The sequence below is a fragment of the Pongo abelii genome, chromosome 3 (assembly GCF_028885655.2).
Source record: "Pongo abelii isolate AG06213 chromosome 3, NHGRI_mPonAbe1-v2.0_pri, whole genome shotgun sequence".
NCBI lineage: Eukaryota > Metazoa > Chordata > Mammalia > Primates > Hominidae > Pongo > Pongo abelii.
In genome coordinates, this window is record NC_071988.2 from 176,288,707 (window position 1) to 176,315,494 (window position 26,788).

Consider the following 26,788-nt stretch of genomic DNA (forward strand, 5'->3'; position numbering starts at 1 on the left):
TGACACTTTCATCTTTGACAAAAATCCTTGGTAAGTCACAACAGCCTGGGTTTTCTCACTCATGTATCCTCCCCCTCCTCATCTTTTTTGTTTCCTTTTTCTACTCTGGCAGGGAGGCACAGAGCAAGGAGGAGAAAGGACAAGGAGGAAGAATTGGCAAGAGACAAAGGGAGAACTGCTGCCATGCAGAGAGGAAGCACTTGTGGACAGGGAAGGAGGCAGGGAGGGCAATAATGAAGATTGTATGGGAGGAAGGTAAGGCAAACCCAGAAATGGCTGTCCTACTCTGAGCTCTGAGCTCTGAGGTCCCCTGTACTCCAGGCTTTGAGGACTAAAAAATGATGGGGAAATAATTCAGAAATAGTCTGATTTTCCATGTTCTGAGTTGAATAAAGTGCCAGAGTCATGCCGAGTATCAATTAGAATAGGAGAAATCGGGCTGGTTATGATTCCACAAAGAACAAGGCAAGTTCATCCATCTGGCCTTTATGCTTAAAATGCAGGGTGGTCCTATATCTGCAGCCACCTGAAGTAACCTGTATGTCTCCAGGTTCGACGTAGTAAGAGGGGACTGCGAACTGGTGATAAGCTTATAGAAAATATTCCTTCACCTCTGCCACAGACCCTGCTGCTGCTCCAAACTGCCTTCCTTCTCAGTTTTGCTTTCCCTTTTCCTTTCCCCTTCCTCTTTCTTTTTTATTTCTCCTCAAATTCAAGAAGTCACTTAGGGTTGAGGTAAGAGAAGTAATGAAAAAGTGGGGAAATATGAAGAAATGAATATTGCCCCAGCTTAAGATATTTAAAAACAAAGATCCTAAATCAGGCAATGCTGTAAAAAATAAGCAAATGTTAGATACACAAAGTAGAAAACGTATAATACTTTTTTTTTTTTTTTTTTTTTTGAGATGGAGTTTCTCTCTTTTGCCCAGGCTGGAGTGCAATGGCACGATCTTGGCTCACCACAACCTCTGCCTCCCGGGTTCAAGTGATTCTCCTGCCTCAACCTCCTGAATAGCTGGAATTACAGGCACGCGCCACCACACCCGGCTAATTTTGTATTTTTAGTAGAGATGGAGTTTCTTCATGTTGGTCCGACTGGTCTCGAATTCCTGACCTCAGGTGATCCACCCACCTTGGCCTCCCAAAGTGCTGGGATTACAGGCATGAGTCACCGTGCCTGGCCAACAATACATTTTAATTGCTGGTAGGGTAAGCACACTAGTGGGGCTAGAGAGGGCTGGATGTGTAGTGACAGAGGCTGGGCAGAATCCAGAGGACAGGCTTGGCAGTCAGATTCCTCTCACCTGATTTAAGTGCTAAGAAGGACAGATTTATTCTACACAGCAGTAGACTCTATCAGTATAAAATGCGGTGTGTACATTCTTAATATATATTTTTTATCTGTTAATAAACTGTATATACATTTATTGTGCTAATGTATTATTTATATTACAAATATCAGAAAAATAAAATGTAAAAGGACAGAATTCTAATGTTGTCTTCTTAAACACCCACATGGGACACCTATTGCTGTCCTCAATGAAATGACACGATCAAATCTAGATTTTAGAAAGAGGTATCTGGGATAGGGAAGAAGACATGCATCTTTACAAAAAAATAAAGAAGTTCCTCAGACAAAAAGGTGGGAAAATGCTGAATTCACCAAGTTAAGTGGATGCATTCTATGCCTCAGAACTTCTCACAGAGCCTTTTGCATGTACATTTCTAGAGGGAGTGAGTTCTGAGGTGTTCCCCACTCTTTTTAGGCCCCAGAATGCTCTTTGAAAGAAACATGTTGGGAAACCAGTTTCCCACAGAACACAGTGCAGGAATAGCTGATCTAAACTAATTTTCTCCATCCACTTAGAGTGTGCACTTCCCAATGCTGTGTAGCTAAACTTCTGTCCAGCCCATGGAAACTGTTTCGATAATGCAACCTCATGAGAGACTGAGTCAGAGCCACCCAGCAAAGCCACTTGCAGGTTCCTGGCCCTTAGAAACTATATAAGATAATGAATGTTTGCTATTTTAAGCTGCTAGATTCAGGAATAATTTGTTATACAGCAATAGGTAGCTAATACATCCCATAAATACCATGCATGAGTATGTCTTAATTTTGTCTTATCATTTCTTTTTCCACCAATGATTCATGTGGCATTTTTATTTCATTTTCAGCATTTAATTGTGAGGATTATGGTAGGAAACCCAATTTCCTCAAGTTATACTGTAAAAGATGAAAGTAGTTTGGGAAAGCTCCAAGCTTGAAAACATATAATATTGGAGGCAGGAGGGTCGCCTAGGGCAGTCAGCAGGTAGGGAACATTCTCTACTGTTACTTCTACTTTGGTAATTGTCTGATTTCCATTCTCTTTGTTCTTGCCTTCTGGGACTCCTGAATAGTAGAATATTAATAACATCTCTCCTTCACATCTCTCAGCTCTTGTGAGCTGTGGTTTCATTCCAGTGAGCTTTCTATGTCAACGAACTCCAGTCTATGTTTCATGATTCAATAAACAAAGGTGGAAGGAAATGAGGTTCCAGCTTCTTAAAGGGGAAAAAAAAGAAACATAAGTTGTGACATCACCAAATCCAAGAGAAGCGGCATCTAAAGAATATTTTCAAATTCATTGAGAGGATGAATCAGATAAAAATAAATAAAGAACCCCAGGTTATGGCACGACAGTAACCATGTAGAGAAAAGCAGTCTTATAGAACAGGTAGAGAGGCAAAAATAGATCAAATAAAGATTGAAAAGTGAGGAAATAGAGACAACTATTTTAGTAGACTTGCTGTGAAGGAAAGAAGAGGAATAAAATGGTTTTCTGAAAAGGTACATGACATCAAAAGGAATCCAGAGTATTTTTTACGATAGAGACTATTATTATGCCCTGTATGCTTATGAGGGTCATCCAAAAGAGCTTGATAAATTAATGATGCAGGAAAAAAGAGAAAATCATTATAGAAATGTTATCTGTACGAAGGCCAGAATGGATGGGACCCTAAACAGTAGAGAGATTTGCTTTTGATGCAAGCAGGGACATCTCTAAAAAGATAATAGAAAAGAAAGCAAAGAATGTGAGCTGATACACAGGTAGGTTAGTGGATTTGGTGGCAGGAAGGTAAGACCTTCCTCTCTCAAGCAGACCTGTTATTTTTCTCCAAGTACTTCAGCTGCTGAGGTGGAAGGGCAGAAAATGCAGTCAGATTTACGTAGGGCTGGGGTTTTACCAGGAGAGTTCTACTGAATGGGAAAACTAAAGGGAGTTTGCAACTGAGTGACTTTAGTGATGGGTAACAAATCAATGATCTTAACATGGGAGAAGAATTATTGATTAAAGCTGACGTGCTATAGTAAATTAGACAGAAAGATAAAAATGTTTATCAGATACAGCATGCTTGAAGCCAAGATCTCAAAGCTGTGCAATTACTGGTGACAATCCTTGGAAATGAGAAAGTCAAGGAACTGAGAGGCTCAGGGTGCTGGGTTGTTCAGCAAATGAATAGTAAAGTCTCCTAGAATGATGAGGAAACTGGTGAAGAGGAAGACTGTGAATGAAGTGTGAAAGTCCTAAGTGATAAGGAGGTTTAAGTCATGACAGGAAAAAAAGAAAAGAGGAGAAGTATCTATGGTATAGTCAGACAACAAGAACTTCAAAAGGGATTTGTTTTTGATGGAGAAAGGAGTAGAAATTATTTGGATGCTGCCCTGGGCAATAAGCAGGGCACCCAACTCACTTCCTGTCGGCTTGTGGTTGGTGGACTAAGGGCTTCCTTGTGAAAGTGCAGAAAGGAATGGGTATCCTTTGGGGGTAGATTGTTTTTAATCAGGGCCGTAAGTTAAAGGAACAATCAGAGACCAGCTTAAGTTCATAAAGGAGTTTGCTAAATAATGGAACACGAGTTCCAAAGGGCATGGTAGAAGCATTTCGAAGGGCAGAGAAGGCAGGTAGGTGTATTAGTCTATTCTCACATTGCTATAAAAAAAGAAATCTGAGACTGATTAATTTATAAGAAAAGAGGTTTAATTGGCTCATGGTTCTGCAGGTGAACAGGAAGCATAGCAGCTTCAGCTTCTGGGAAGGCCTCAGGAAGCTTCCAATCATGGCAGAAGGCAAAGGGGGAGCAAGACATCTTAAGTGGTAGGAGCAGGAGCAAGAGAGAAGGCGGAGGCGGAGGGGTGTTGCTACACACTTTTAAATAACTAGATCTCATGAGAACTCACTCACTATCAGGAGAACAGTACCAACGGGGTTGGTGCTAAACTATTCATGAGAAATCCACCCTCATGATCCAAACATCTCCCACAAGGCCCCACCTCCAACACTGGGGATTACAATTCGACATGAGATTTGATGGGACACAGATCCAAACCACATCAGTAAGAGATTGATTCAAATTAAGGGATGAACTGGGCAGGGTGGGGAGGAGAATATGGATAATAATAAATGGCTTGGATGCTTAAACTTTTAGAGATTAGAAGGAGGTAAAGGAGTATTGAAGATATTTTGGGATACATCCTGGTCATATATTAAAGAATGATGGGAAATCTAAGACATGGTCCAGGCAATTTAGTTAGAAAACATGGGACAATGGGGCGACGGGGCAACTGCTCATTCCTAGAACAGGTGGAGGGTGCTAATGAAGGAAACGAAAGACAGGAATAAGCATTTGAACATTTGTTAGAAAGTGAAAGAACATAATCTATTAAAATGAAAATGAATGTGCCTTTTTACTCAGCAAGTTTACTTTTTGGTAGTAACTGCATTGCACACGAACTATGAGCACAACTTCAGTAGCCAACTTTTCTCATGAATGTAAAAAACAGTGAAGAGCTCAGTCTGTTTACTTCCTTCCTTGCTCATCTGACAAAATCCTCTCTTAAACCTTCAGTGGTGAGATGTAGTTGAAATAGCTTTATCTCAAACACATATGTCAGCTACAGAATCCAGGATGTAACAAAAAATAGAGATAGAGTGTTAATAAGCATATACACCAAAAAATATATATTTGGTAAAAATGAATGGGAAAAGGAAACAAAAAATTAGATATAAGCATGGAATAATTAAACTGTAGAGCTTTATTGTGAAAAACCACTTGATTGCCAATGTAATTCAATTGTTTGGTTCCATTATGTAATTTTATAGCATTCTCATGACTTATGAGATAAATAGCAGCAGCAGTAGCAGCAAAAATAGAGTATTTCTTCAGAAGTAATATCAGTAGAGTAGAAGTGACTCAGTTGAAAAAATATTGACAGTCATCACAAGGATAAATAGAGCAGTAGCAACGAACATCAATGTATATTACAAGAAAAATTCTTTTATTGGCAGATAAAAATCTCTTAGTACCCACCAGCAAATGGGTTCTCAGCAATTTTCTTCTAAAGAGCTTTCAGGACATTTATTAGAAAGAGAAGGAATCAGAGGAAAAACCAGAGATTGTCAAGGTAATAATATAAAGTTAAAGGACTTCTGTCAAGGTTCAGTTTATTGTTTTAAATAAATTCATTATGGCCTAGAATCCAACAATGTAAACCTAAAATATCCTGTCTGCCTTAATTTATTCTTTGAATGCAGTCTACATTGCTTTCAGGGGAAGACTACTGAGTCATTACCAATCTTTTCATCTTTCTCTTTACCAACCTTTTTGACTATGCATTTCTGAGGGACATGTACTGCTAATTAATATTGCAAAGAATAATTATTATAGATGCAGAAATCACCCTGTAAAAACTCAGTTCATCACAGAAGAAATTCATGAGGATTGTGCAATCAACAGAATAAATGCTGCACACTGGATAACCTTGTATTTGTATATATGTTTACATACATATATACATACTATATGTGTATACATACACATACACTCACATGAAAACACATATGTTGCTTTCTCTCCATATATTCTGAGGCAAACATAAGGAATGCTGGAGGCAGTTTTAGGTCCAGAGTGAAGGTTGGGGATTTGTTAAAAGCCTGTGATGTGGAGGCTTTTCTAGAATTTGTTTTTGCATCCCTGAGATGGTGCCAGGCCCCGTTTTCACATAAACCTACTTCCAGGAGGGGTCCTGCTTCCAGGAGGGGACCTGCTCACAAGAGAGTTCCCTCCTGCACACAGCTCCCTGCCTGGATCTCCATTCAGCCTCATACCTGCAAGACAGGCAAGAGGGCAAGAAGGAGAAAATCACAGCCAAGATGGAGAAGGTGTGCAAGCACTTATGGAAGAAGGAAAACTCGAAGCTCTGATAACCCATTTCCAGGAACCAGATGTTAAAAAGACTCAGATTATAGAAACATCACGTTCCTCACCTTCACCAGGGCTAAATGTGTCATTCTCTGCTCATCCTGAAAACAATGAATTGATCCTTTTTGGAGGTGAATATTTTAATAGCAAAAAATCTTGCTTATATAACCACCTCTATATCTACAATACCAGAAAAGACACCTGGATTAAAGTCAAAATTCCCAATGCACTTCTGGGGCACTGTGCTCTCCAGGCTGTGGTGGTGCATTGATGTGACAGACAGGTTATGCATGTTTGCAGGGGAGCTTGCTTCTCCTGATGGACAGCAGTTCTACCACTACAAGGATCTCTGTGTCCTGCATCTGGCCACCAAAACCTGGGAGCTAGTTGAATCAACAGGGGCTCGTTTAGATCACAGTGGACAACAGACAGTAGCCTGGAAGACACAGATAATTCTTTTTGGTGGTTTTCATGAGAGTAGTGTTTTAAACGCATTATTCAATTCTAGGATGGCATTATACAATTGTCTCAAAATCTATAAAGAATACATTTCTAAAGCCTTGGATTAATATTTGAGTGTGTGTCTATCGGGCTTCAAATAATTACATAGACTTGAATTACTATAAATTCTGTTTACTCCTATTTTTTGTTTCCTACATATTTTCTTACATAGAGTCAGAGATTCCTGAAACCACATAGTAAGGTATTGGCAAAAATCTAACCAAACAGATCATGAATATTTTATTGAATATAAAGGGCTTTACTTCATGTTCATTTTTACATGTTTACTTGCAATATGTTTAGACTCATTCTTGAATCGGTGGATTCTCTCACTAATTTCAAAAGAGAATGATTAGACCAGAGAGGTGTTTGTAGGGTCCGTCTATACAAAGGAGTAGTAAGCAGATGAAAAAGAAACAAGGAAGGTCTTCAAAATGTATAAGTGAAAAATATATTTAAAGTCTGCAAAATGAAATAAGTGAAAAAAAATCAAAGTGCAGAACGGTGTGTATAGTAGGTCACCTTTTCTGTAAAAAATACAAATTGAACGCATTGTTTCTAAACTGTATTTGGAAATGTAAATGGTCAAGAATAGTCAAGGCAATCTTAAATTAGGATAAAGCTAGAAGAATGTATGATACCATGACCTATGATAAAGCTAAAATAATTGAGAGATGTTGCTAGCACTATGGTGGATAAATAGGTAAAAGTGAGAATAACCATTTCAGTAAGTGGTGCTGAGTTAACCATAGGGAAAAAAATAACAAAACTTCTTCCCACTAGATTGAAAAAAAGGAAGTATGAAAGGTAAAACAAAACAAAAGTTTTGGAAGAAAACAATAAGAGAACATCTTCATATCCCCAAGATAAGCAAATATTTCTTAAAAGAACACAAAAATCACTAGCTATAAAGGGAAACAAACTGAGAAACAACTAAGCTCTATTATAATGAAGAACTTCTGTTCCTCAAAAGAAACCATTAAGGATAGAAAAGGCCAGCCATGGAATGTGAGAAAAATATATAAAATAAATATATCTAACAAAGGACTTTCAGGCCAAAAATATAAAGAACTCATGCAAGTCAGTAAGAAAAAGATCCAACAATAACAATGGAAAATGAATAAAGGATTTTCTTCTGTGAAGAATAGACACTTCACAAATTATACAAATAGCAATAAACATTAAAAAAACCTCATTAATTATCAAACAAATACAAAGTAAAACCCCAATGTGATATACCATTACATAAGTACTATTATTGCTATAATAGAAAAGGCATTAAATATCAAATGTTAGGGAGAATGTGTAGCAAATGAAACTTTCATACTTTACTGGTGGGAGTGCAATTCTATTCCTAAGTATATACTCAAGAGAAGTGCTTACATTTGGCCACCACATTGCAAGTATAAAAATGTTAAAAGAAGCATAGCCTAAAATGGATACCATCAATTATAGAATAGGTTAAAATTATTGTATATTCACATAAAGGCATACTATAAACCAGTGAGAATGAGTGAACTATTGCTATACACAACAGCATAAATGATTCTGGTAAATAATGTTCAGCAAAAGAAACTCGATAGAAACACATACTGTATGATTCCATTCACTGAAAGTTAAAAAAATTGGTATACTAATGCTTGGTGTTAGAAGTCAACAGTGGTTTCTAAAAAGGCAGGGATGGGGGGATGGAGGGGTGCAGTGGGGACAGTTACAACAAGAGGCAAAGAGGGGGCTTCTGGGTTCTGGTAACATTTTCTCATTTGCTTTTATGGGTCTGTTCATTTTGCAAAAATCCATCGAGTTATACACTTATTATTTGTGCATTTCTCTGTATGCATTTTATATATCAATTAAAAAGTTTAACAACAAAAAAAGACAAAGGAATCAAATTGAAACTGCCTTCATTGATCAAGAATGGGTCAATGAGAACATCAGAAAGGATAGGGTCAGCAATGTATTGAAATACATCAAATTTTTTAAAATCCAGGAATTTATACTCAAACTAGGAAAAAAAAATTATTGTTTACCTTTGGAGATAGTTAAGACAGCAAGTTACTATTCAAAAAAAACTGGTAAAATAAAAACAAATAATCAAGCCTTATCCTGCAATTCCTGTATGAATTATACTTAAGAGTAATCAAATAGTTGTTGTGAGAACATTTTCCTTAGTTGAAGAATTCCAGATGATAAATGCAAAAGGAATAATAAAATTCAAAAGTTACCATTTTTCAGCCTCTAATAAAATAATGGTATGTGTCTGCTGTTGCAATAAGAAGCAAATGGCATCACCTAAATGAATCTGAAAACAATCAGCACTCTGTCTCTAATGCCAGTTTATAAGAAATAGAGGGAATGAAAGAACACAGTAAATGAATCCCAAGGATGTAATCAGCCACATTTAGCATGTGGAAAATCTACCAGACAAATGACTTGGTTTTTTAAAAAAGCCATAGGAGAACAGGTAAGAGGCCTGTTATAGATGGAAACTTAAAGAATATATCAATTAAATCAATTTGTGAACTTATTTGGATCTTCATTCAAAGAAACCAACTATAAAAGACATGTTTCCACAATCAAGAAAATTTAACATAGAAAGGATATCAGATATCATTAAAGCATTATCATTAATGTTTTGTAGTTCTGTGTTTTTAAAGTCATTTTTTAGAGATATTATTGAATTATTTACGGGTGAAATAACATGCTTGATATTTGCTTCAAAAAAATTCAGCAAAAGAAAGAGGGAGTGACACATGAAACAGAATGACCCAATTGTTGATCATCATTGATCCTCTGTGATGTATACACAGTGGCTCACTTGTGATTATGTTTAAAATAAACTTCATATGTAAAAACTTACCCCATCCTTAGCTTTCACCAGGAGATCATAGGTAGCTGGATCTCTTTCCCTGTCGATATCTTGAGAAACACAGATTTGCGCATCATGAGGGTCGATCCGGAATGCCTGAGGTGCTTCATAGCTCAGGAATCCATCATAAAGAGAATACTCAATAAAGCCATAGAGTCCTGAATCTGCATCAGAGGCTGTCACCTATGAGACAGGAGGGTGATCAGGAGGAAATAGAAATGCTAGCATTACTTTTCAGTTAGTCACGAATTATTAAAATAATTTGCACAACCACATAACCCCCATAGCTATTCACAAAGCCTAGGCTTTGGTTTCATATCTCTCTCCTCGCTTACCTTCTGTGATAATTCCCCCTTCACTTTTCTTCTTTCTTTGTGAGTTCTCCTTTTCAATATCTCTTGCCCACTCCTATCTTTTCAGATGATCTCTGAAAGTCTGAGGTCCTTAGGGCTCAGCCCTGTGTTCTTTTGTCTTTTTATTTCATTCACTATACCTAACTAATCTCATCCAGTCTCAAAGATTTAAGAATACCCATAGGATTAAGGACTTGACAGCCAAGCTGTTGATTCCCTCTCATACCTAGGCCTTCAGGTGATAGGCTTGATGCCCGCCACCTTTGAGAGCAGCAAGGGGAGGGCCAAGAAATCAAGACAGTAAATGCCACCATTACTAGAAACCCAATCCCAGTGACAGAATTCTCACTGGAATGTGAGAGTTGAGTCTCCCTGGCCAGCTTTCCTTCTGGGAGTAATGTCCCAGTCAGGGCCCTGCACAGTGGCATAGCATTCAGTCTGCAGGTGCCTGTAGGTACATGGGGAATGAAATGCAGCCCATGCTGTGCTCGCCAAAACAGGCACAAACACTGACATGCCTAGAGGAAAAGGCACTGTCTTATTTTGCCATAGGTACCACTTATGTTACCAGCAATCCTGTGCCTGATAGAAAAGATGAAGCAAGTGAAATTATGAAAGCACTTAACTTATTTATACTAACTGTGGGAGTATATGGTGAGAAATACAGCAGGCTCTATAGAACTCAAAAAATTCTCAAGCTCATAGGCTTATGATAGATAATGCTTTTAATTTACAACCCAACTAACAGTAAGAGCAAACACCTACATAGCACTTACAATAAAAGCAGCACTTTAAGGGAAGACAGAAAGGAAGAGAGGAAGAGAGGGAGGAGGGAAGGAAGGAAGAAAGGAAGGAAGGAGGGAGGGAGGGAGGCAGGCAGGGAAGGAGGGAAGGAAGGAAGGACGGAAGGACGGAAGGAAGGAAGGAGTCTATGCTACAGAACACATACTCTTATAAGAGCTAAAAGTACATTACGTACTTGCAACCTATAGGTACTAACGTTCATTCTTCAGATCAGACAAGTCAGGCTCAAAGAGTTTATGTAATGGGCCAAAGGTCACATAACGAATAAATGTCAAAACTGAAATTCATATCCATACAATTGGCAGCAGAGGGCATGCTCTAATGACCATGATCTATGTGCTGCCTCCCAAGTCTGACACCTTGTCATATAATCCTTTATTTACAGAAAAATCAGACCCCAAATCTCCTGACCTTCCTCTGATGCAGAATGTGCTAGATTATGTGTAGCACCATTCCAAGTAAATGTTTACCCCAGGTATATGTTGTTTCTCACCATAATATCATTAACATGAAGAAAGGCAACTAGTAGTGGTGCCTGTGCTCTTAAGTCTTAGCTGAACCTTCTATTCCATGTGATCAAATTCCAAATGGGTTCCAGAAAGCAGAAATATAAAGTGATGACAATTGGAAATGAAAGAGAATTAAGCAGATTAATTCAGAAAGTCCAACTTCCCACTAATGGACATCACAGAAAAAGAGAAGAGAAAACAGATAAAATGGAAAAAAAAGGAGCAAAGGAGCAGCTATTTCTTTGGTTCACAAGGACACATATACGCAAGGTCCCCAAAGTCACTCTGACAGGGAAGGAGAGAGATGGAAGAGGCATTCTGGCTTTTAACTTCTTTGGCCCAGAAGCTGTGCTCAGCTCACATTCCACTGGGCAGAACCAGTTATGTGTCCCCAGCTTAGCTGCAAGGGAGGCTGAGAAAAGGAGAGGAGCATAAGGATATTTGGTGCATACAAATAGTCTTTGTCATACATATCATTTAGTCTAGAATATATGAAGACAGGCACATAAGATCATGTAGGTCTCCAAGTAGATGTAGTGAAACTTAAGCAAGAGGAAAGTTATACCCAGAAATGGCTACCCAATGCCACCCTACTGTAGATTTAGTTTTGGAAAATAATTCTGGCTGTCTTGCATATATTTGTAAGGCTTTTAGGAGGGAGGCAAAAATTAAAGACAATTTCATCGCCTACAATATTTGTGCTCCTATTATACTCATTTAACTCTGGACTGAAAACAAAATAATCAGCTTTTCATCAATATCATATACATGCAGGAGCCACACCTTAATTACAGTACTTCCCTAATAAAGCTTCATCCCGATAACATGTTCAACAAAGTTTTCAATAAACCTTCTCCTTCATCCTGTTCCATCTTGAGCATATAACCAGAATGTGACTTTTGGAGCTATTTTGAAGTAGTCTAGCTTAGTGGTTCTCAACTAGGGACAAGTTTGCCCCCCAAGAAGACATTTAGTATGTCTACAGACATTTTTGATTGTCACAACTGGGGAGGGGTTTCTACTTTCATTTAATGGATTAATTTAATGGGTTAATTCGAGAGATACTGCTACAATGTATTATATAACATCCTACAATACATAAGATAGACTTCACAACAAAGAATTATCTGACCCAAAATGTTAGTAGTGCCTAGACTGAGAACCCCTGGGCATGATGAAACTCCTACCAATTGGCAGTGTTATTTTCCCACTTTAATTGTCTGTTTCTTAAACTGATGATACAGCCTTTAAATTTATCTTTTCTCTCATCTATCTCATATTCTGTAGCAAAATTATTCATCCTGTGCAACCATCTAACATATTTATAAGTTCTTCTTATCACTTCTTCTCATATTGTGATTCTTCTCATCAGTTGGGCTGAAGCAGGAAATCCACAAATTTCCCCACTACAAAGAACTAAACTCCAAATACATTTGGTCTATTCTATTCTGACAGCTGTTAATAATTTAGCAGCTTCAGGTTCCTGAAGACACCAAATATATCTTCTAAAGCCATATGGTATTCTCAATAACTTTGGCTTCATTGAAAGACACATACGATGAACTTTTAAATTCCAAAATTCATTCTTAGCCTTTAATAGTACATATTAATAAGTGATTCAGCTTATATAAAACAAATTTCCTTACTTCCACTTTCAAGACCTTTTTCTCATCTGGACTTTTGGCAAAGCAAAATGTAAGGAGACAAAAGTAGGATAAGAGTACTGATCTTAATTTATGTTAGCAATTCATATTCTGAGTTTCAGAATCATAATATAAGAATGTTTTTCTCCCTGTTTTGACCAAAATACCTAAAAATATTGACCTAGTATTCTCAATAACATATCCCACCTATAGGGTCTTGAATGCCTAGAATTAATATTGAGTCATGAATGCCTAGAATTAATTTGACATCTTTCTAAGATTTATATTTTCCAATATCCATTGACTGATGCATAAAATTTAGGCAAATTGAATAATAGAAAATGGAAATGGCTTTGTCAAAGCTTCAAGAGGAAATCTTGCTTAGTTAATAAGCTCCGTGGGTCCTTTCTCCAAAGATGGTTGTTTAAACTGAAGCAAGAGGCACCTGGCCAACTCTATTATCGCAATCTTATGGTGCTGATTGAGCATCAGAGGATATCTCAAGAGGATTTTATCCCTACTTCTACTTACTGAGCCACATTACAGCACTCTCAATAACATTCCTGTGTTCTTCATCCTAATCCCAATTTACCTATTTTAGACAGAGATGAATCTGATACTTTTTACTGTAAACTTCTTCCAATTCAGAATTGTTCTCCCCAAGTCTGATCTTTCACAAGTTTGATGGAAACATTATAAAAATTAAAATCCCCCGATTCCATTGTTAGCTTTCTGAGATTTAAATAATTTTTATCAGACAAGGATATACACTCTCACCACTCCTATTCAACATAGTATTGGAAGTCCTAGCCAGAGCAATCGGGCAACAGAAAGAAATAAAAAGCATCCAAATAGGAAAAGAAGCCAAACTATCTCTCTTTACTGACAACATAATTCTATAGCTAGAGAATTTGTAAGACTCTGCCAAAAGGCTCCTGGAACTGATAAACAACTTCAGTAAAGTTTCAGGATATGAAATCAATATACAAAAATCAGTAGCATTCCTATACAGCAATAATGTTCAAGCTGAGAGCCAAATCAAGAACACAATCCCATTTACAATAGCCACCAAAAAATAAAATACCTAGGAATAAATCTAACCAAGGAGGTAAAAGATCTTTACAAGGAGAACTACAAAACACTGCTGAAAGAAATCATAGATGACACAAACAAATGGAAAAACATTCCATGCTCATTGATTAGAAGAATCAATATTGTTAAAATGGCCAGACCGTCTAAAGCAATCTATAGATTCAATGCCATTCCTGTCAAACTACCAATGTAATTTTTCACGGAATTATAAAAAAACATTCTAAAATTCATATGGAACTGAAAAAAATGCCCAAATAGTCAAAGTAATCCTAAGCAAAAAGAACAAAGCGGGAGGCATCACATTATCCAACGTCAAATTATACTATAGGGCTACAGTAATCAAAACAGCATGGTACTGGTACAAAAACAGAAACATAGACCAATGGAACAGAAGAGAGAACCCAGAAATAAAACATCACACCTACAGCCATCTGATCTTTGACAAAGTTGAATAAGCAATAAGGAAAGGACTCCTTATTCAATAAATGGTGTTGGAGTAGCTGGCTAGCCATATACAGAAGATTGAAACTGGATCCCCACCTTTCACCATATACAAAAATTAAATGAATTTTAATTTCAACTAGATGAATTTTAATTTTAGTACACAATAATTCACAATATACAAATATTTAAATGGACTAAATATTAAAATGTAAGACCTCAAACTATAAGGATCCTAGAAGAAAACCTAGGAAACAACATTCTGGACATTGGCCTTGGCAAAGAGTTTATGACTAAGTCCTCAAAAGCAATTGCAACCAAAACAAAAATTGACAAGTGGGATCTAATTAAACTAAAGAGCTTCTGCACAGTATAAGAAAATTTCAACAGAGTAAACAGACAACCCACAGAATGGGAGAAAACAATCACAAACTATGCATCTGACAAAGGTCTAATATCCAGAATCTATAAGGAACTTAAATAATTCAACCAGCAAAAAACAAATAACCCCATTAAAAAGTGGGCAAAAGACATTAACAGACACTTCTCAAAAGACGACATACAAGCAGCCAACAAACATATGAAAAAAATGCTCAATATCACTAATCATCAGAGAAATGCAAATCAATACCACAATGAGATGCCATCTCGCACCAGTCAGAATAGCTATTATTGAAAAGTCAAAAAATAACAGATGCTGATGAGGCCATGAAGAAAAGGGGACACTTATACACTCTTGGTGAGAATGCAAATTAGTTCAGCCACTGTGGAAAGAAGGATGGAGATTTATTAAAGAGCTACCATTCAAACAATAATCCAATTACTGAGTAAATATCCAAAGGAAAATAAATTATTCTACCAAAAAGACACATGCACTTGCATATTCGTCACAGTGCTATTCACAATAGCAAAAACATAGAATCGACCTAGGGACACATCAGTCATGGAATAGACAAAGAAAGTGTGGAACATATGCACTATGGAATGCTACACAGCCATAAAAAAGAAAAATATCATGTCCTTTGCAGAAACATGAATGCAGCTGGCTGCCATTATCCTAAGGGAATTAACACAGGAACAGAAAACCAAATACTGCAGTTCTCACTCATAAGTGGGAGTTAAACATTATGTACATATGGGTATAAAGATGGGGACAATAAACACAGGAGACTACTAGAAGGGGGAGGTTGGAAGAGGGTTGAAAGTCTACCCATTGGTTGCAAGTTCATTGCCTGGGTGATGGGATCAATTGTACCCCAAACCTCAGCATCACACAATACACTCACATGACAAATCTGCACATGTACCACTTGAATCTAAAATAAAGGTTGAAATTACAAAAAATAAAGTAAAATACAAATAAATAATTTTTATTACTTCCTTCATAGTAACATCTAGGTAAGAATTCCTCCCTATGAATGTGTCGTGAAGACAGGAGACAAATTGAAATCACTGGCCCTTGAAGGCATGTTCCATGGTTTTTGGATGTTCTACAAGTGGAATGGATCTGCTTACATCCCCCTCATCAGGATAACAGGGCTTCCTCCCCTTCAACATCAGTGGTCAGTCCAGCCATTTATACCAGCCAGACTCCACCCAAAAGGCACGATGTGACAGGGTTGGCCATAATTCCTGTATCTACTCCTAAGCAACTGTATACCTAACTCAGCAAAATTTGTGAAAAAAAAAAAAAAAAAAAAAGGTCTCAGAGCCCAGTAGCCCAGTAAAAAAGAGTAATAAAACAGGAGTTCTAGTGGGAAAAAAATAGCAGCACTTGCAATGAAATTTAAAATTAAATAACCCACTTTAATTTTTTTCTTGTTACAATTTCCAGTTTTTCTATCCATGAGCATTTAACAAGTTGTTTGAAGAAACAAAGTTATTAACACAAAACACACATAGAACTTTACATAGAAAAGAAGAAAAAAATCATTAAATAACGTTTTACATTTGAAGCACTGGACAACCACTGACCCTGCAGCTGAAATAGGACTATAATATTCCAGTGGAACTTGGAATCAGCATCGGGGCCCACAACTAATGCAAGTACGCCACTCTCTGAACACCACTTGGCAAGTTCACCAAGTTCCAAAGTCTAATGATCGAGGCTTGATCTTTATTTTCTGAATCATTTGGCAGCCTTTCACACAGCTAGTCATTGCCTCCTTATTGAAACACATCCTTCATCAGACACCACGTTATGGCCCTCCTTCTCATGCACCACCTTACTGACCTCACCTCAGTTTCCTTCACTGGTTTTGTGTTCTCTTCCTGGCTTCTGAACACTATAGCACCCCAGAGCTCAGTCTTGGGACTACCTCTTTTCAATCCACATTGACTGCTTGTAGGGGACTGAATGCTGGCCTCCAAAAAAACTCTGTCAATGTTCTAATCCCCAGAACCTGTGAGATTATCAAATAAGAGAAATAACTATTCTCTTATTTGATAAAGTAGTGACTACTACCTTATATGGCAACAGACATGATTAAGTTGAGGATTTTGAGAGGAGAATCTTATCCTTGCTTATCTGGGTGGGTCCTATATCCAACAAATGTCCTTACAAGAGATAGGCAGAGGAAGGTCTGCCCAACAGAAGAGGAGGAGGCAATGTAACCAGGGAAGCAGAGATTGAAGGGATGTGGCCACAAGTCAAGGAACACCGACAGCCACCAGAAGCTGGAGGAGATAAAGAATGGATTGACCCCAGAGTCCCCAGAAGGAGCAAAGCCCTGCTGGATTGCAGACTTTTAGTCTCCAGAACTGTGAGAAAGAATAATTTCCACTGTTTTTTTTTAATATGGAAATGTTTTTTATTTTTATTTTTATTTTTTTTATTACACTTTAAGTTTTAGGGTACATGTGCACAATGTGCAGGTTTGTTACATATGTATACATGTGCCATGTTGGTGTGCTGCACCCGTTAACTCATCATTTAACATTAGGTATATCTCCTACTGCTATCCCTTCACCCTCCCCCCACCCCACAACAGGCCCCGGTGTGTGATGTTCCCCTTCCTGTGTCCATGTGTTCTCATTGTTCAATTCCCACCTATGAGTGAGAGCATGTGGTGTTTGGTTTTTTGTCCTTGCGATAGTTTGCTGAGAATGATGGTTTCCAGCTTCATCCATGTCCCTACAAAGGACATGAGCTCATCCTTTTTTATGGCTGCATAGTATTCCATGGTGTATATGTGCCACATTTTCTTAATCCAGTCTATCATTGTTGAACATTTGTGTTGGTCCCAAGTCTTTGCTATTGTGAATAGTGCCGCAATAAACATACGTGTACATGTGTCTTTATAGCAGCATGTTTTATAATCCTTTGGGTATATACCCAGTAATGGGATGGCTGGGTCAAATGGTATTTCTAGTTCTAGATCCCTGAGGAATCGCCACACTGACTTCCACAATGGTTGAACTCCGTTCTCCAGGCTGGAGTGCAGTGGCTCAATCTCAGCTCACTGCAACCTCCGCCTCTTGGATTCAAGCAATTCTCCTGACTCAGCCTTCCAAGCAGCTAGGACTACAGGTGCATGCCACCATGCTCAACTAATTTTTTTTTTTTTTTTTTTTTGCATTTTTAGTAGAGACAAGGTTTCACCATGTTGGCCAAGATAGTCTTGATCTCTTGACCTCGTGACCCACCCACCTCAAGCTCCCAAAGTGCTAGGACTAAAGGTGTTAGCCACCACGCCCAGTCCAATTTCTGCTGTTTTAAGCCACCAAATTCTTGGTAATTTGTTACTGCAGCCCTAGGAAATTAACACACTCCCTGAGTGGTCTGACCAGCCCACGGCACTACACCAGTCTCTGTGCCAATGACTCCCCAGTTCTAAATCTCCATCTGGGCTCCAGACTCTGCATCCTCCTATGCCAACTCACACCTCACACATCTCAAGTGACTAATTGGCATCTCAAATGCAACCTGCTCAAAGGGAACTCCTGATTCCCACCCCACTCCACCCCACAATCTGCTACCCTCCCGGTCTTTTTAGTAAATGATACCACCACTCACTTTCTGCTACACGCAGTCAGAGAGATACTGTCTAAAATGACACCAAATCCTATTACTCTCTTGCTAAGAATCTTTCAACAACTTCCCATCCTACCCAACATAATCCAAGTCTTTAATCTGATCCCTGGCTACTTCTCTGATCTCATCCTCCACTCCTGTCCGACTCTCTCACTCCCCTCTGGACACACCGGTCTCCTCGACAGTCCTGGAAAACACTGGCTTGTTCCCACCTTAGGGCCTTGTACTTGGTGTTCTCTGTGCCTGCAAGGCCTTTCCTCCACCCTTTAGTATAACATGCTCACATCTCTTTACTCTTTGTACACCTAATCAGACAGGCCTTGCTTGATGCTCTAGTCAAGGGTCACTTTACCTCTGTCTCACCTTTTTTTTTTCTTAACCCTGCTTTGCTTTCTTCAGAGAACTTATGTCCAAGATATGTTGCATTATATATTTTTATTTATTTGTATATTGATAATAACATGTCTTCCCCACTGGAATTTAAGCTTCGGGACAACCATTACACTGATCTCGCCCCATCCCTAACCACCCCTGCTGCATCTCCAGCAGCCATAGCACTGGTGCCTAGTTCATACTGAGGTGCTAGAAATGTTTGTTGCATGAATTAATGAATCTAATACTGTGTATAGGATACAAGCACGTTTAAGAAATAATCTTTATGACTATTCTTTCTGTTTGCCCTTCAGAGGAAACACATAAGAACAAGATGGTTCATGATACTCATCAAAAACTCATTGAGGAATAATATTTTTACTCATAAAACACTATCTATTAATGAAGCTATATTATCATACAATAAGATCCATAATGCTTTTTCAAAGGCACTAAATGCTACGACTAAAATCAGCTAGGCAAAAAGAAAAGTATCTCAAAGCATGTGGAACTATTAAGATATTGGAAACAGAACATCTTTTAAAAGGTTTTACCTTTTAAAATGTATGTTGAGAGAGACTCTCACAGCTATTAGATGAATAGGCTGAATACATATCCTCAAGTTACAGCCTGCAAAAGTTGTTATAATAGCATGTTTTTATTGCCTTAACTGAAGAATGAGTTTAAGCAAACACGAATTCTACTACTTAATTATTGTCCTTTCTTCCCACCTCAAAAAAGCAGTCTAAGGAAATTTTTTGAAAGGAGACCAATGGGGTTTAGGGAGATGGAAAGTAACTTGTCCTATAAGGTGTTACAAAATAAACAATTAAAATAGTGTGATCTAATAAAAGAATTGGCAGGCAGATCAATAGAACACAAAAGCAAGACCTGAAACAGATCCTACTAAAACTAAAAGTGTATATAATAAAGAAAACCATTGAAGAATGTGGGTTTATTCACATAAATTGCTAGAAAAATTGGCAAAGTACATGAGGAAAAATCAGGATTGATATTAACCTCAAACCAAAATAAATTCTACAGCAGTATGTTAATTTTAAATAATGAAATCATTTAAAGCACAAAGAATATATAAAGAAATATTTGGCTGATCCTTACATTGAAAAGAAATTTCAAAGCAAAGAAGAATTTCAAAATTAAAGCAGATCACAAAGGAAAAAGTCAATAAATTGACTACATAAAGGCTTGAACACCATTATGTCAAAAATATACACAAAATATTAAAGGCAAATGAGGTATATCTGCAACAAATATATAGTAAAATGTTAATGTCCTTAATATAGAAAGAGGACTTCAAAAATAAAAATAATACAAATTTCCCAGTAAAAACAAATAGCCAAAGGACATGAACAGACAATTCATAGAAAAATATATTTAAGATATTCAACTTCACTTGTAATTAAATAAATAAAAATAAAATAATACTTTTGCCTTCCAAATTGGCAATCATTAAAATAATATATTAAGTTGTAGAAAGATGTATTAAGTATATGCTTCTTCTTACAGCCCATCTGAAAAGTAACTTTGTGTTTACCACATATACATGTTAAACATTCTCCCAAATCTAAAAATATTCATCTCCTTTGACTCTGTTGGCATATTTCTAAGAATATACATAGAAAGATATTTGTATGAAAAACACATAATGTGGCATTATTTATTCTAAAATCCAAATGTCCAATCAGAAAAGAGTTGTTAAATAAATTAAAATTCATTCATAAGACAGAATTCAATGTAGGCATGAAAATTGTATATTTAAAGGCACAATAAAATGTCCAAAATATTGTGGTGAGTAAAAAAAAAAAAAGGTAACTAAAAATTACATATACAAATCCCATTTATGCAAAAAAATTCAATGTATAGAATTAAAAACTGAAAGGAAATAAGCAAAGGGTTAAGTGATTTAATGTGGGGAATAGGTGATTTTTTTTTATTCCATTCATTTCTTTCCCAAATTTTCAAAAATACATGTAATTTTTTTTTTTTTTTTTTTTTTTTTTGAGATAGAGTCTCCCTCTGTCACCCAGGCTGGAGTGCAGTGGTGCAATCTCAGCTCACTGCAACCTCTGCCTCCCAGGTTCAAGTGATTCTCCTGCCTCAGCCTCCCGAGTAGCTGGGATTACAGGCGCACACCACCATGGCTGTCTAATTTTTTGTATTTTTAGTAGAGATGGGGTTTCACCGTGTTAGCCAGGATGGTCTCCATCTCCTGACCTTGTGATCCACCTGCCTTGGCCTCCCAAAGTGCTGGGATTACAGGCGTAAGCCACTGTGCCCACCCAAATATGTGTAATTTTATGGAAACATTATTACGAAAAAGAAGATGAGCATCAAAAAATATTAATCCTAAAAAGAAATTGTATTTGATAGGCATTGGCCGTCTGTCTATTGAACTATTGTGAGTGCATCTTCACAGTACTGGGTTCTTGAAGATCCACTACAGCATGATGGGGAGGAGTCACAGGGCTGAAGGCATTACTGAGGTCTAAACCAGGGGTGAGCAAGGGCCTGACAGTAAATATTTTAGGCTGCACAAGCCATAAAGCCTCTGTTACAACTACTCAACTCTGCCATTTTAGCATGAAAGAGCCGTGGACAATAAGTAAATGAATGGCTGTGTTCCAGTAGAACATACCAATATTTGAATTTCATGTCATTTTCAATTGTCATGAAATATTATTTCTCTCTCTCTTTTTTCAACCATTTAAAAACGTAAAAACCATTCTTAGCTTTTGTACCAGGTGGTACAAAAACAGACAGGAGGCTGGATCTGGCCCATGTGCCATGGTTTGCTAACCCCTGATCTAAAGCATAAGAAGTAATCTTAGAAAAACAGTCAACACTGCAGGCCCAGGAATACCACTTCAGAATGACCTCAGTCCAGTGCATATCAGGGGCTTGTTTGACATCCTGGATTTGAGCTGGTCTCACAGGCAGGTTTACTCTCCATTTATTGCTGTCTGTATGTTCTATTCCTAAAGACAAAGGCTTTATATATATATTATATATATATATATATATAAAAAACCTTTTTTTAAGGACCTAAACTATTTGACTTCAAAATGCTTTCACTGAGTGAAATTTTTATATCATGACTTTATATTTTACAAAAATTTCATTTTAATCGTTTGTCATTGGAAAAACTAAAACAGAAAATGGATCTATTACAGGATCCAGTAATTCTTTTATCAAGATCCTTTTAACTTTAAATCTAATCACGCTCCATGACCCCCACCCCTCCATGAAAAACACACACACAAATCAAACAAAACAAAAACCTCTCATGGTACCTATGCTAAAAGGAATTGAAGGAAGTTAAAGTTAGAGGAATAGAGTGTCTGCACAGGAGCTCTCATTCCAGAGCTCTTCTCTACCAAACACCCTGTTTCAATAAGGCCTTGTCTGCCCTCACAGGTAAGATACTCATATTTAAGAGAATAATTAATTTATATTTATGGCATAAAAATTAGGTTGCTGGTAGCTGATCCACAGACTGGCACTTCAACATCTTTTTAGATTACTTGCTTTTGAGTTATTAAATTATTTCAGTGAACTGACCTAGGCTGTTGATACTCTTAATCCTGTGGCCAAAGAATATATCAAAATACTGGTAGCAATTGTAAGTAACTGGCTGACTAATGCTGAAAAGTTACCTCACTTTTATATCACTAAGTCATTCACACACACACACACATGCACACACACACACTAGCCCAAATACACCTACATCATCTTTCATTTCCAGATACTACTGAAAAACAAGTTATGATGCCTACTTTCCCAAGTTCTTACTATATGACTTCATATTCTCTTTTTAACTGTTTATTATTAGCATTAACAGTGTTAGTAACAAGTGAAGTTCTCTTAGTTCTGGTTCATATGATCATTTGTCATGTACAACTCTAATTATTCAGGACAACAATCATTTTCAAATACATTTGTACTATTCTTCATCACCAAACAATAATAAAATAAAGAGAAAGCAACCATATGTAAACAACAAAGCAATCCATGACTGAATATTTTCATAGTATTCTTACAGGTATCTGGAAACACAAAAAAAGTATATGATCAGAAAATTTTATTTATCCAAAAATGAATTTGGATACAAATACTATATGTCTATCATAGATATTGGTAACATCTAATACCATAAATCTTTAAATGACAAACAAATTCATGAGAGGATCCTAGCTAAGTATTTCTTCCAAGGCTTTATTTCCCTGAAGCTCAGAAGTAAATTCTTTGGCCAGTATGAATCTCATATGTAATTTAGCAGAAGGAACAGACTTATAAAAGCTGATGCTTATTTTTAATTTTTGTTCTTACCTCTAAGATTTCACAATGGAATTTATTTTCACATATGCCTCATATACACAGGCATCAGTACTTTCAAACTGCTGAGTAAACATCTTCTTTTCTCCGTCTTCTTTCTCTGGTTTGGTTATCTCATCCAGTCTCATGATTTTAAATATCTCCTATATGAGGGTAGCTTCAACTTCATGTCTCTGGCATGAACCCTTTCTTTGTGCTACAGATTCACATATGGAAATACTTCCATGACTTTCCCATTTGTAGCATAAAGAAAGCGTTCAAAACTAAAAATAGGCAGATCAGAGAGTCACTGATGCTGAGTTTGCAAGAGGAGGCAAAGTGCTGAAGGAGAAGAGGAAGAGTTAAAAAGACTGAGGCAAAGGAGTGCTTCTCCAGGAGAGGGACCATATGCAAATGAAAACAAAAGTCCAGGCAAAAAGACAAGGCGATGGGCAACTGGGCCAGCCAACCTCATCTGACATCTCAACACCATCTTGACACCTTATGGGTTGGATTGCATTGCAAGAATCCAAAGCAAAAGGTGACTTTCAATGTTTTGTGGGTTCTGTGTGTTCCCAGCAGACGAAGAAAACAAGGTATTGTTTTCCCTGCAATCACCTGTACTCCACCAATGTGAACTGCAGGAGATGAAGGCGATGGGCCATGTGATGGCCCTGCCTTGTTGAAAGCTAAAGCTCATTTCCTTTTGACCATATTCTAACTCAAGATAGAAGACCATTGTGCAGAGTTACATAAATGTTACTATTCCCAGAGAAAATAAAAATCTGAATAACATACCCCAAACTACTAACAGGTGTTCTCTCTTGGGGTACAATCATGGGAAAAGTTAACTTATAAAATGACACAGTTTTGTAAACAATGTTTTACACTGAGCCTGATTTACTTTATATAGACCAAAAGCTTCCACGTGCTATGATTGTTAAGGGCCACCCTCTTCCCACTCCACCCACAAAGATACCTTGAAATGCCCACGAAGTCCAGAGAGGAGAGCTGGTTGTTGATTTTTTTCCAAGCGATTCACATTTAAGCATCTCCCTCTTTTTTGGGAATGAGTATCATAATTCAGAATCATTTGACTTTTATCTTTTAGCTGTACCTTCCCATATATGTTTTGTAAAACAAAGAGATACCCTAAATTTATGCACAAAGGTCTTCCCAGTGGAAGGATGCATTCCCAGATATAAACATGAACAGGTGCACTCTAAACTCAAGGGAAACCCATCGTTTTAAAAAAAAATTCTAATGAAAAAGACAAAGAGTAGGAAGGCAAAGTAAGTAAGTTCACAATATAACCTTAAGGGCTGTGATTTCCAATATGGACTGTGACTGACTGCACTATAGCTAACTGCTTCAGTTTTCACACCTGCAAAAGGGTCATAGTCACAATGGTCAAATATTAAGGTTTGGAAACCTATTCTTAATTTAGCAGCTTTGCTTCATGGAGGAAAAGAGAAAGCCATGCACATAGATCTAACTATGGAAGTGTGGGATGCACTGTTTTTTATACCAGCTCCCAATACAATCACTTTTACAGAACTGTATATTTATTGTAAACATACTATTTATGAGACTTCCTATTACATTTTAGAGTCTGCTTTATAAAGACTTACAGGAAAAACATTTCCTCAGGGCTTAGTGTCAGGGAAAGTCAATGCTGCTTCTCCTGATCTGTTAGGAATGTTTCTAACTTGGGGACTATATGAGTCTTACCACTTCATTGATGTAGCTTTAATACTTGTGCATAATCTTGCATAATCCACTTGCATGTACTAAGGCTTCCTGATTTCATCTCACTATTCCACTTGACTTTTGTCCTGATTTCTTTAATTTTATCTTCATCTCACTGAGTTATTGTAGTTTTGTTAGTAGCTCATATTATATTTTTTAAGTAGATTGATAATAAAATACATTAACTTAAACAGTATCCAACAGAAATGGATGTTACAAGCATACAGCTATATGATTAATACCTGATTAAAGAATTTAAACTAGGAAATGTTTTCAGCCCAGAAGAGACCAACAGATAACTCTAAACATGCCACTAAAATGAATTTTGTGTAAAGCCCATTCCTTGCAAGTTAGAACTTCTACATGTTGATTCAAGTCCCATTCACATGGCTCTTCAACTAATCTCTAAGTGTTTCAAGTCAATGATTGGGCTTGAAACCTTTTGGTTGGGGAAAAAAATGGGCTTCATATTTTAACACATACGGAGTTAAGACAAAGACAGTATGGAGATATAAAGTGATTCTTTTAAAAAGATTCTCTTTATGTAATAGTTTAATCAGATGTTGTATTTCATGGTGTGATAGTCACAATGTCTTCAACATCCCAATGTCATAAGTGCTGCCTAAGTTCTGGCTATGTCCAAAAGGTACTTTTAAGCCAAAAAGCAGGATTTTCCTGCCAAGGTACCCTATAGGACGTTTCATTATGTCATATGCTAGTCTAATCTCTACAGTCTTCCAGAAATGTCCCACCAGTCTACTCTTTCACTGTTTCAGCCTGACTTGGACATGCTCTTGTCCATGATCCTGAAGTCTAAGATGTGCCACATCACCACTCCCAACAGCATGTCCAAGGACTCCCAGAATTAATTACATTATGTCCTGATGGTGTCTGTCTCTACAAGGAAGAGGACTGACTCTTAAGGTGACTTTATTCTTAGGCAGGTACAAACCATCAAGTAATATTTATGTATATAAATATTTATGATGCACATATGGGATAATTCCTCTGTCTCAGACACATCCATACTCAAGAATTAAAGGAATCAATCTAAGTAAGATTTATCATGCAGTTAAAAACACAGTTGACAAAAACTAAAATTTTACACATCCATTGGATAGATACTCCCTCAAATCTGTAATCACAGGTAAAGAGGAGGTGTGGAACAGAAGGCTAGGAGAGGACCCATCACATTTCTCTTCTGCTGCTTCATAACTGTTATTAATGAGGGAGCCACAGTCCAGGGAGGCCTCAGGGTCATCAATAATCTTACTCTAGGCCAGACTAACAACACTGTACAGCAAATTTTTATTCTTGAAATGCAATGCACTTAAATCAGCACTATTCTGCTCATACAGAATTGAAATGTCAAGGTCAGTGCAAAGGGAGTACAGCTGGTCATTAGGCACAAGGCCCCCCTCAGGACTCAGACAGGTTTTGGACTCTGGTTTTCCCTCTTAGCAGCTATGTGACCTTGGACAGTAACTTAACTTCTCTGTGCTTCAATTTTGTAGAAACCGAATAACTCATCTCTAGGCATTCTCTTGGTTACAAGTAACAGAAAATCCAACAGGAATATCTTAAACAATAAGGACATTTATTATCCCTCTTTGTCAAGATCTGGGCAGTGGTGGGGTGGGCAGTTCCAAGACTGGTTAATTCAGTAGCTCAATAATCCTATCAGGGTTATAGGTCCTGTGTATCTCACTCCTTCCATTCTCTGACCATACTTGATGCATTGGCTTATCCTCTTTAGCCTGGTCCTCACATTGGGCCAAGTTGCTGTTTGGTGCTATACATCAGTTGCCAATGACAATATCCACAGATAGAAAGGACAACATATT

General features: G+C 37.4%; 1 protein-coding gene across 4 annotated transcripts in view; it reads right to left on the reverse strand.

The window, feature by feature from the left end:
• The window catches only part of DCHS2 (dachsous cadherin-related 2), a 255,471-nt gene that overhangs the window by 131,519 nt on the left and 97,164 nt on the right, over positions 1–26,788 (reverse strand). For all 4 annotated transcript variants that reach the window (XM_024246399.3, XM_054554600.2, XM_054554602.1 and 1 more), the window contains exon 2: positions 9,605–9,796. In XM_024246399.3, coding sequence (XP_024102167.2) covers positions 9,605–9,796 — 192 coding nt within the window. The remainder of the gene's footprint in view (positions 1–9,604; positions 9,797–26,788) is intronic.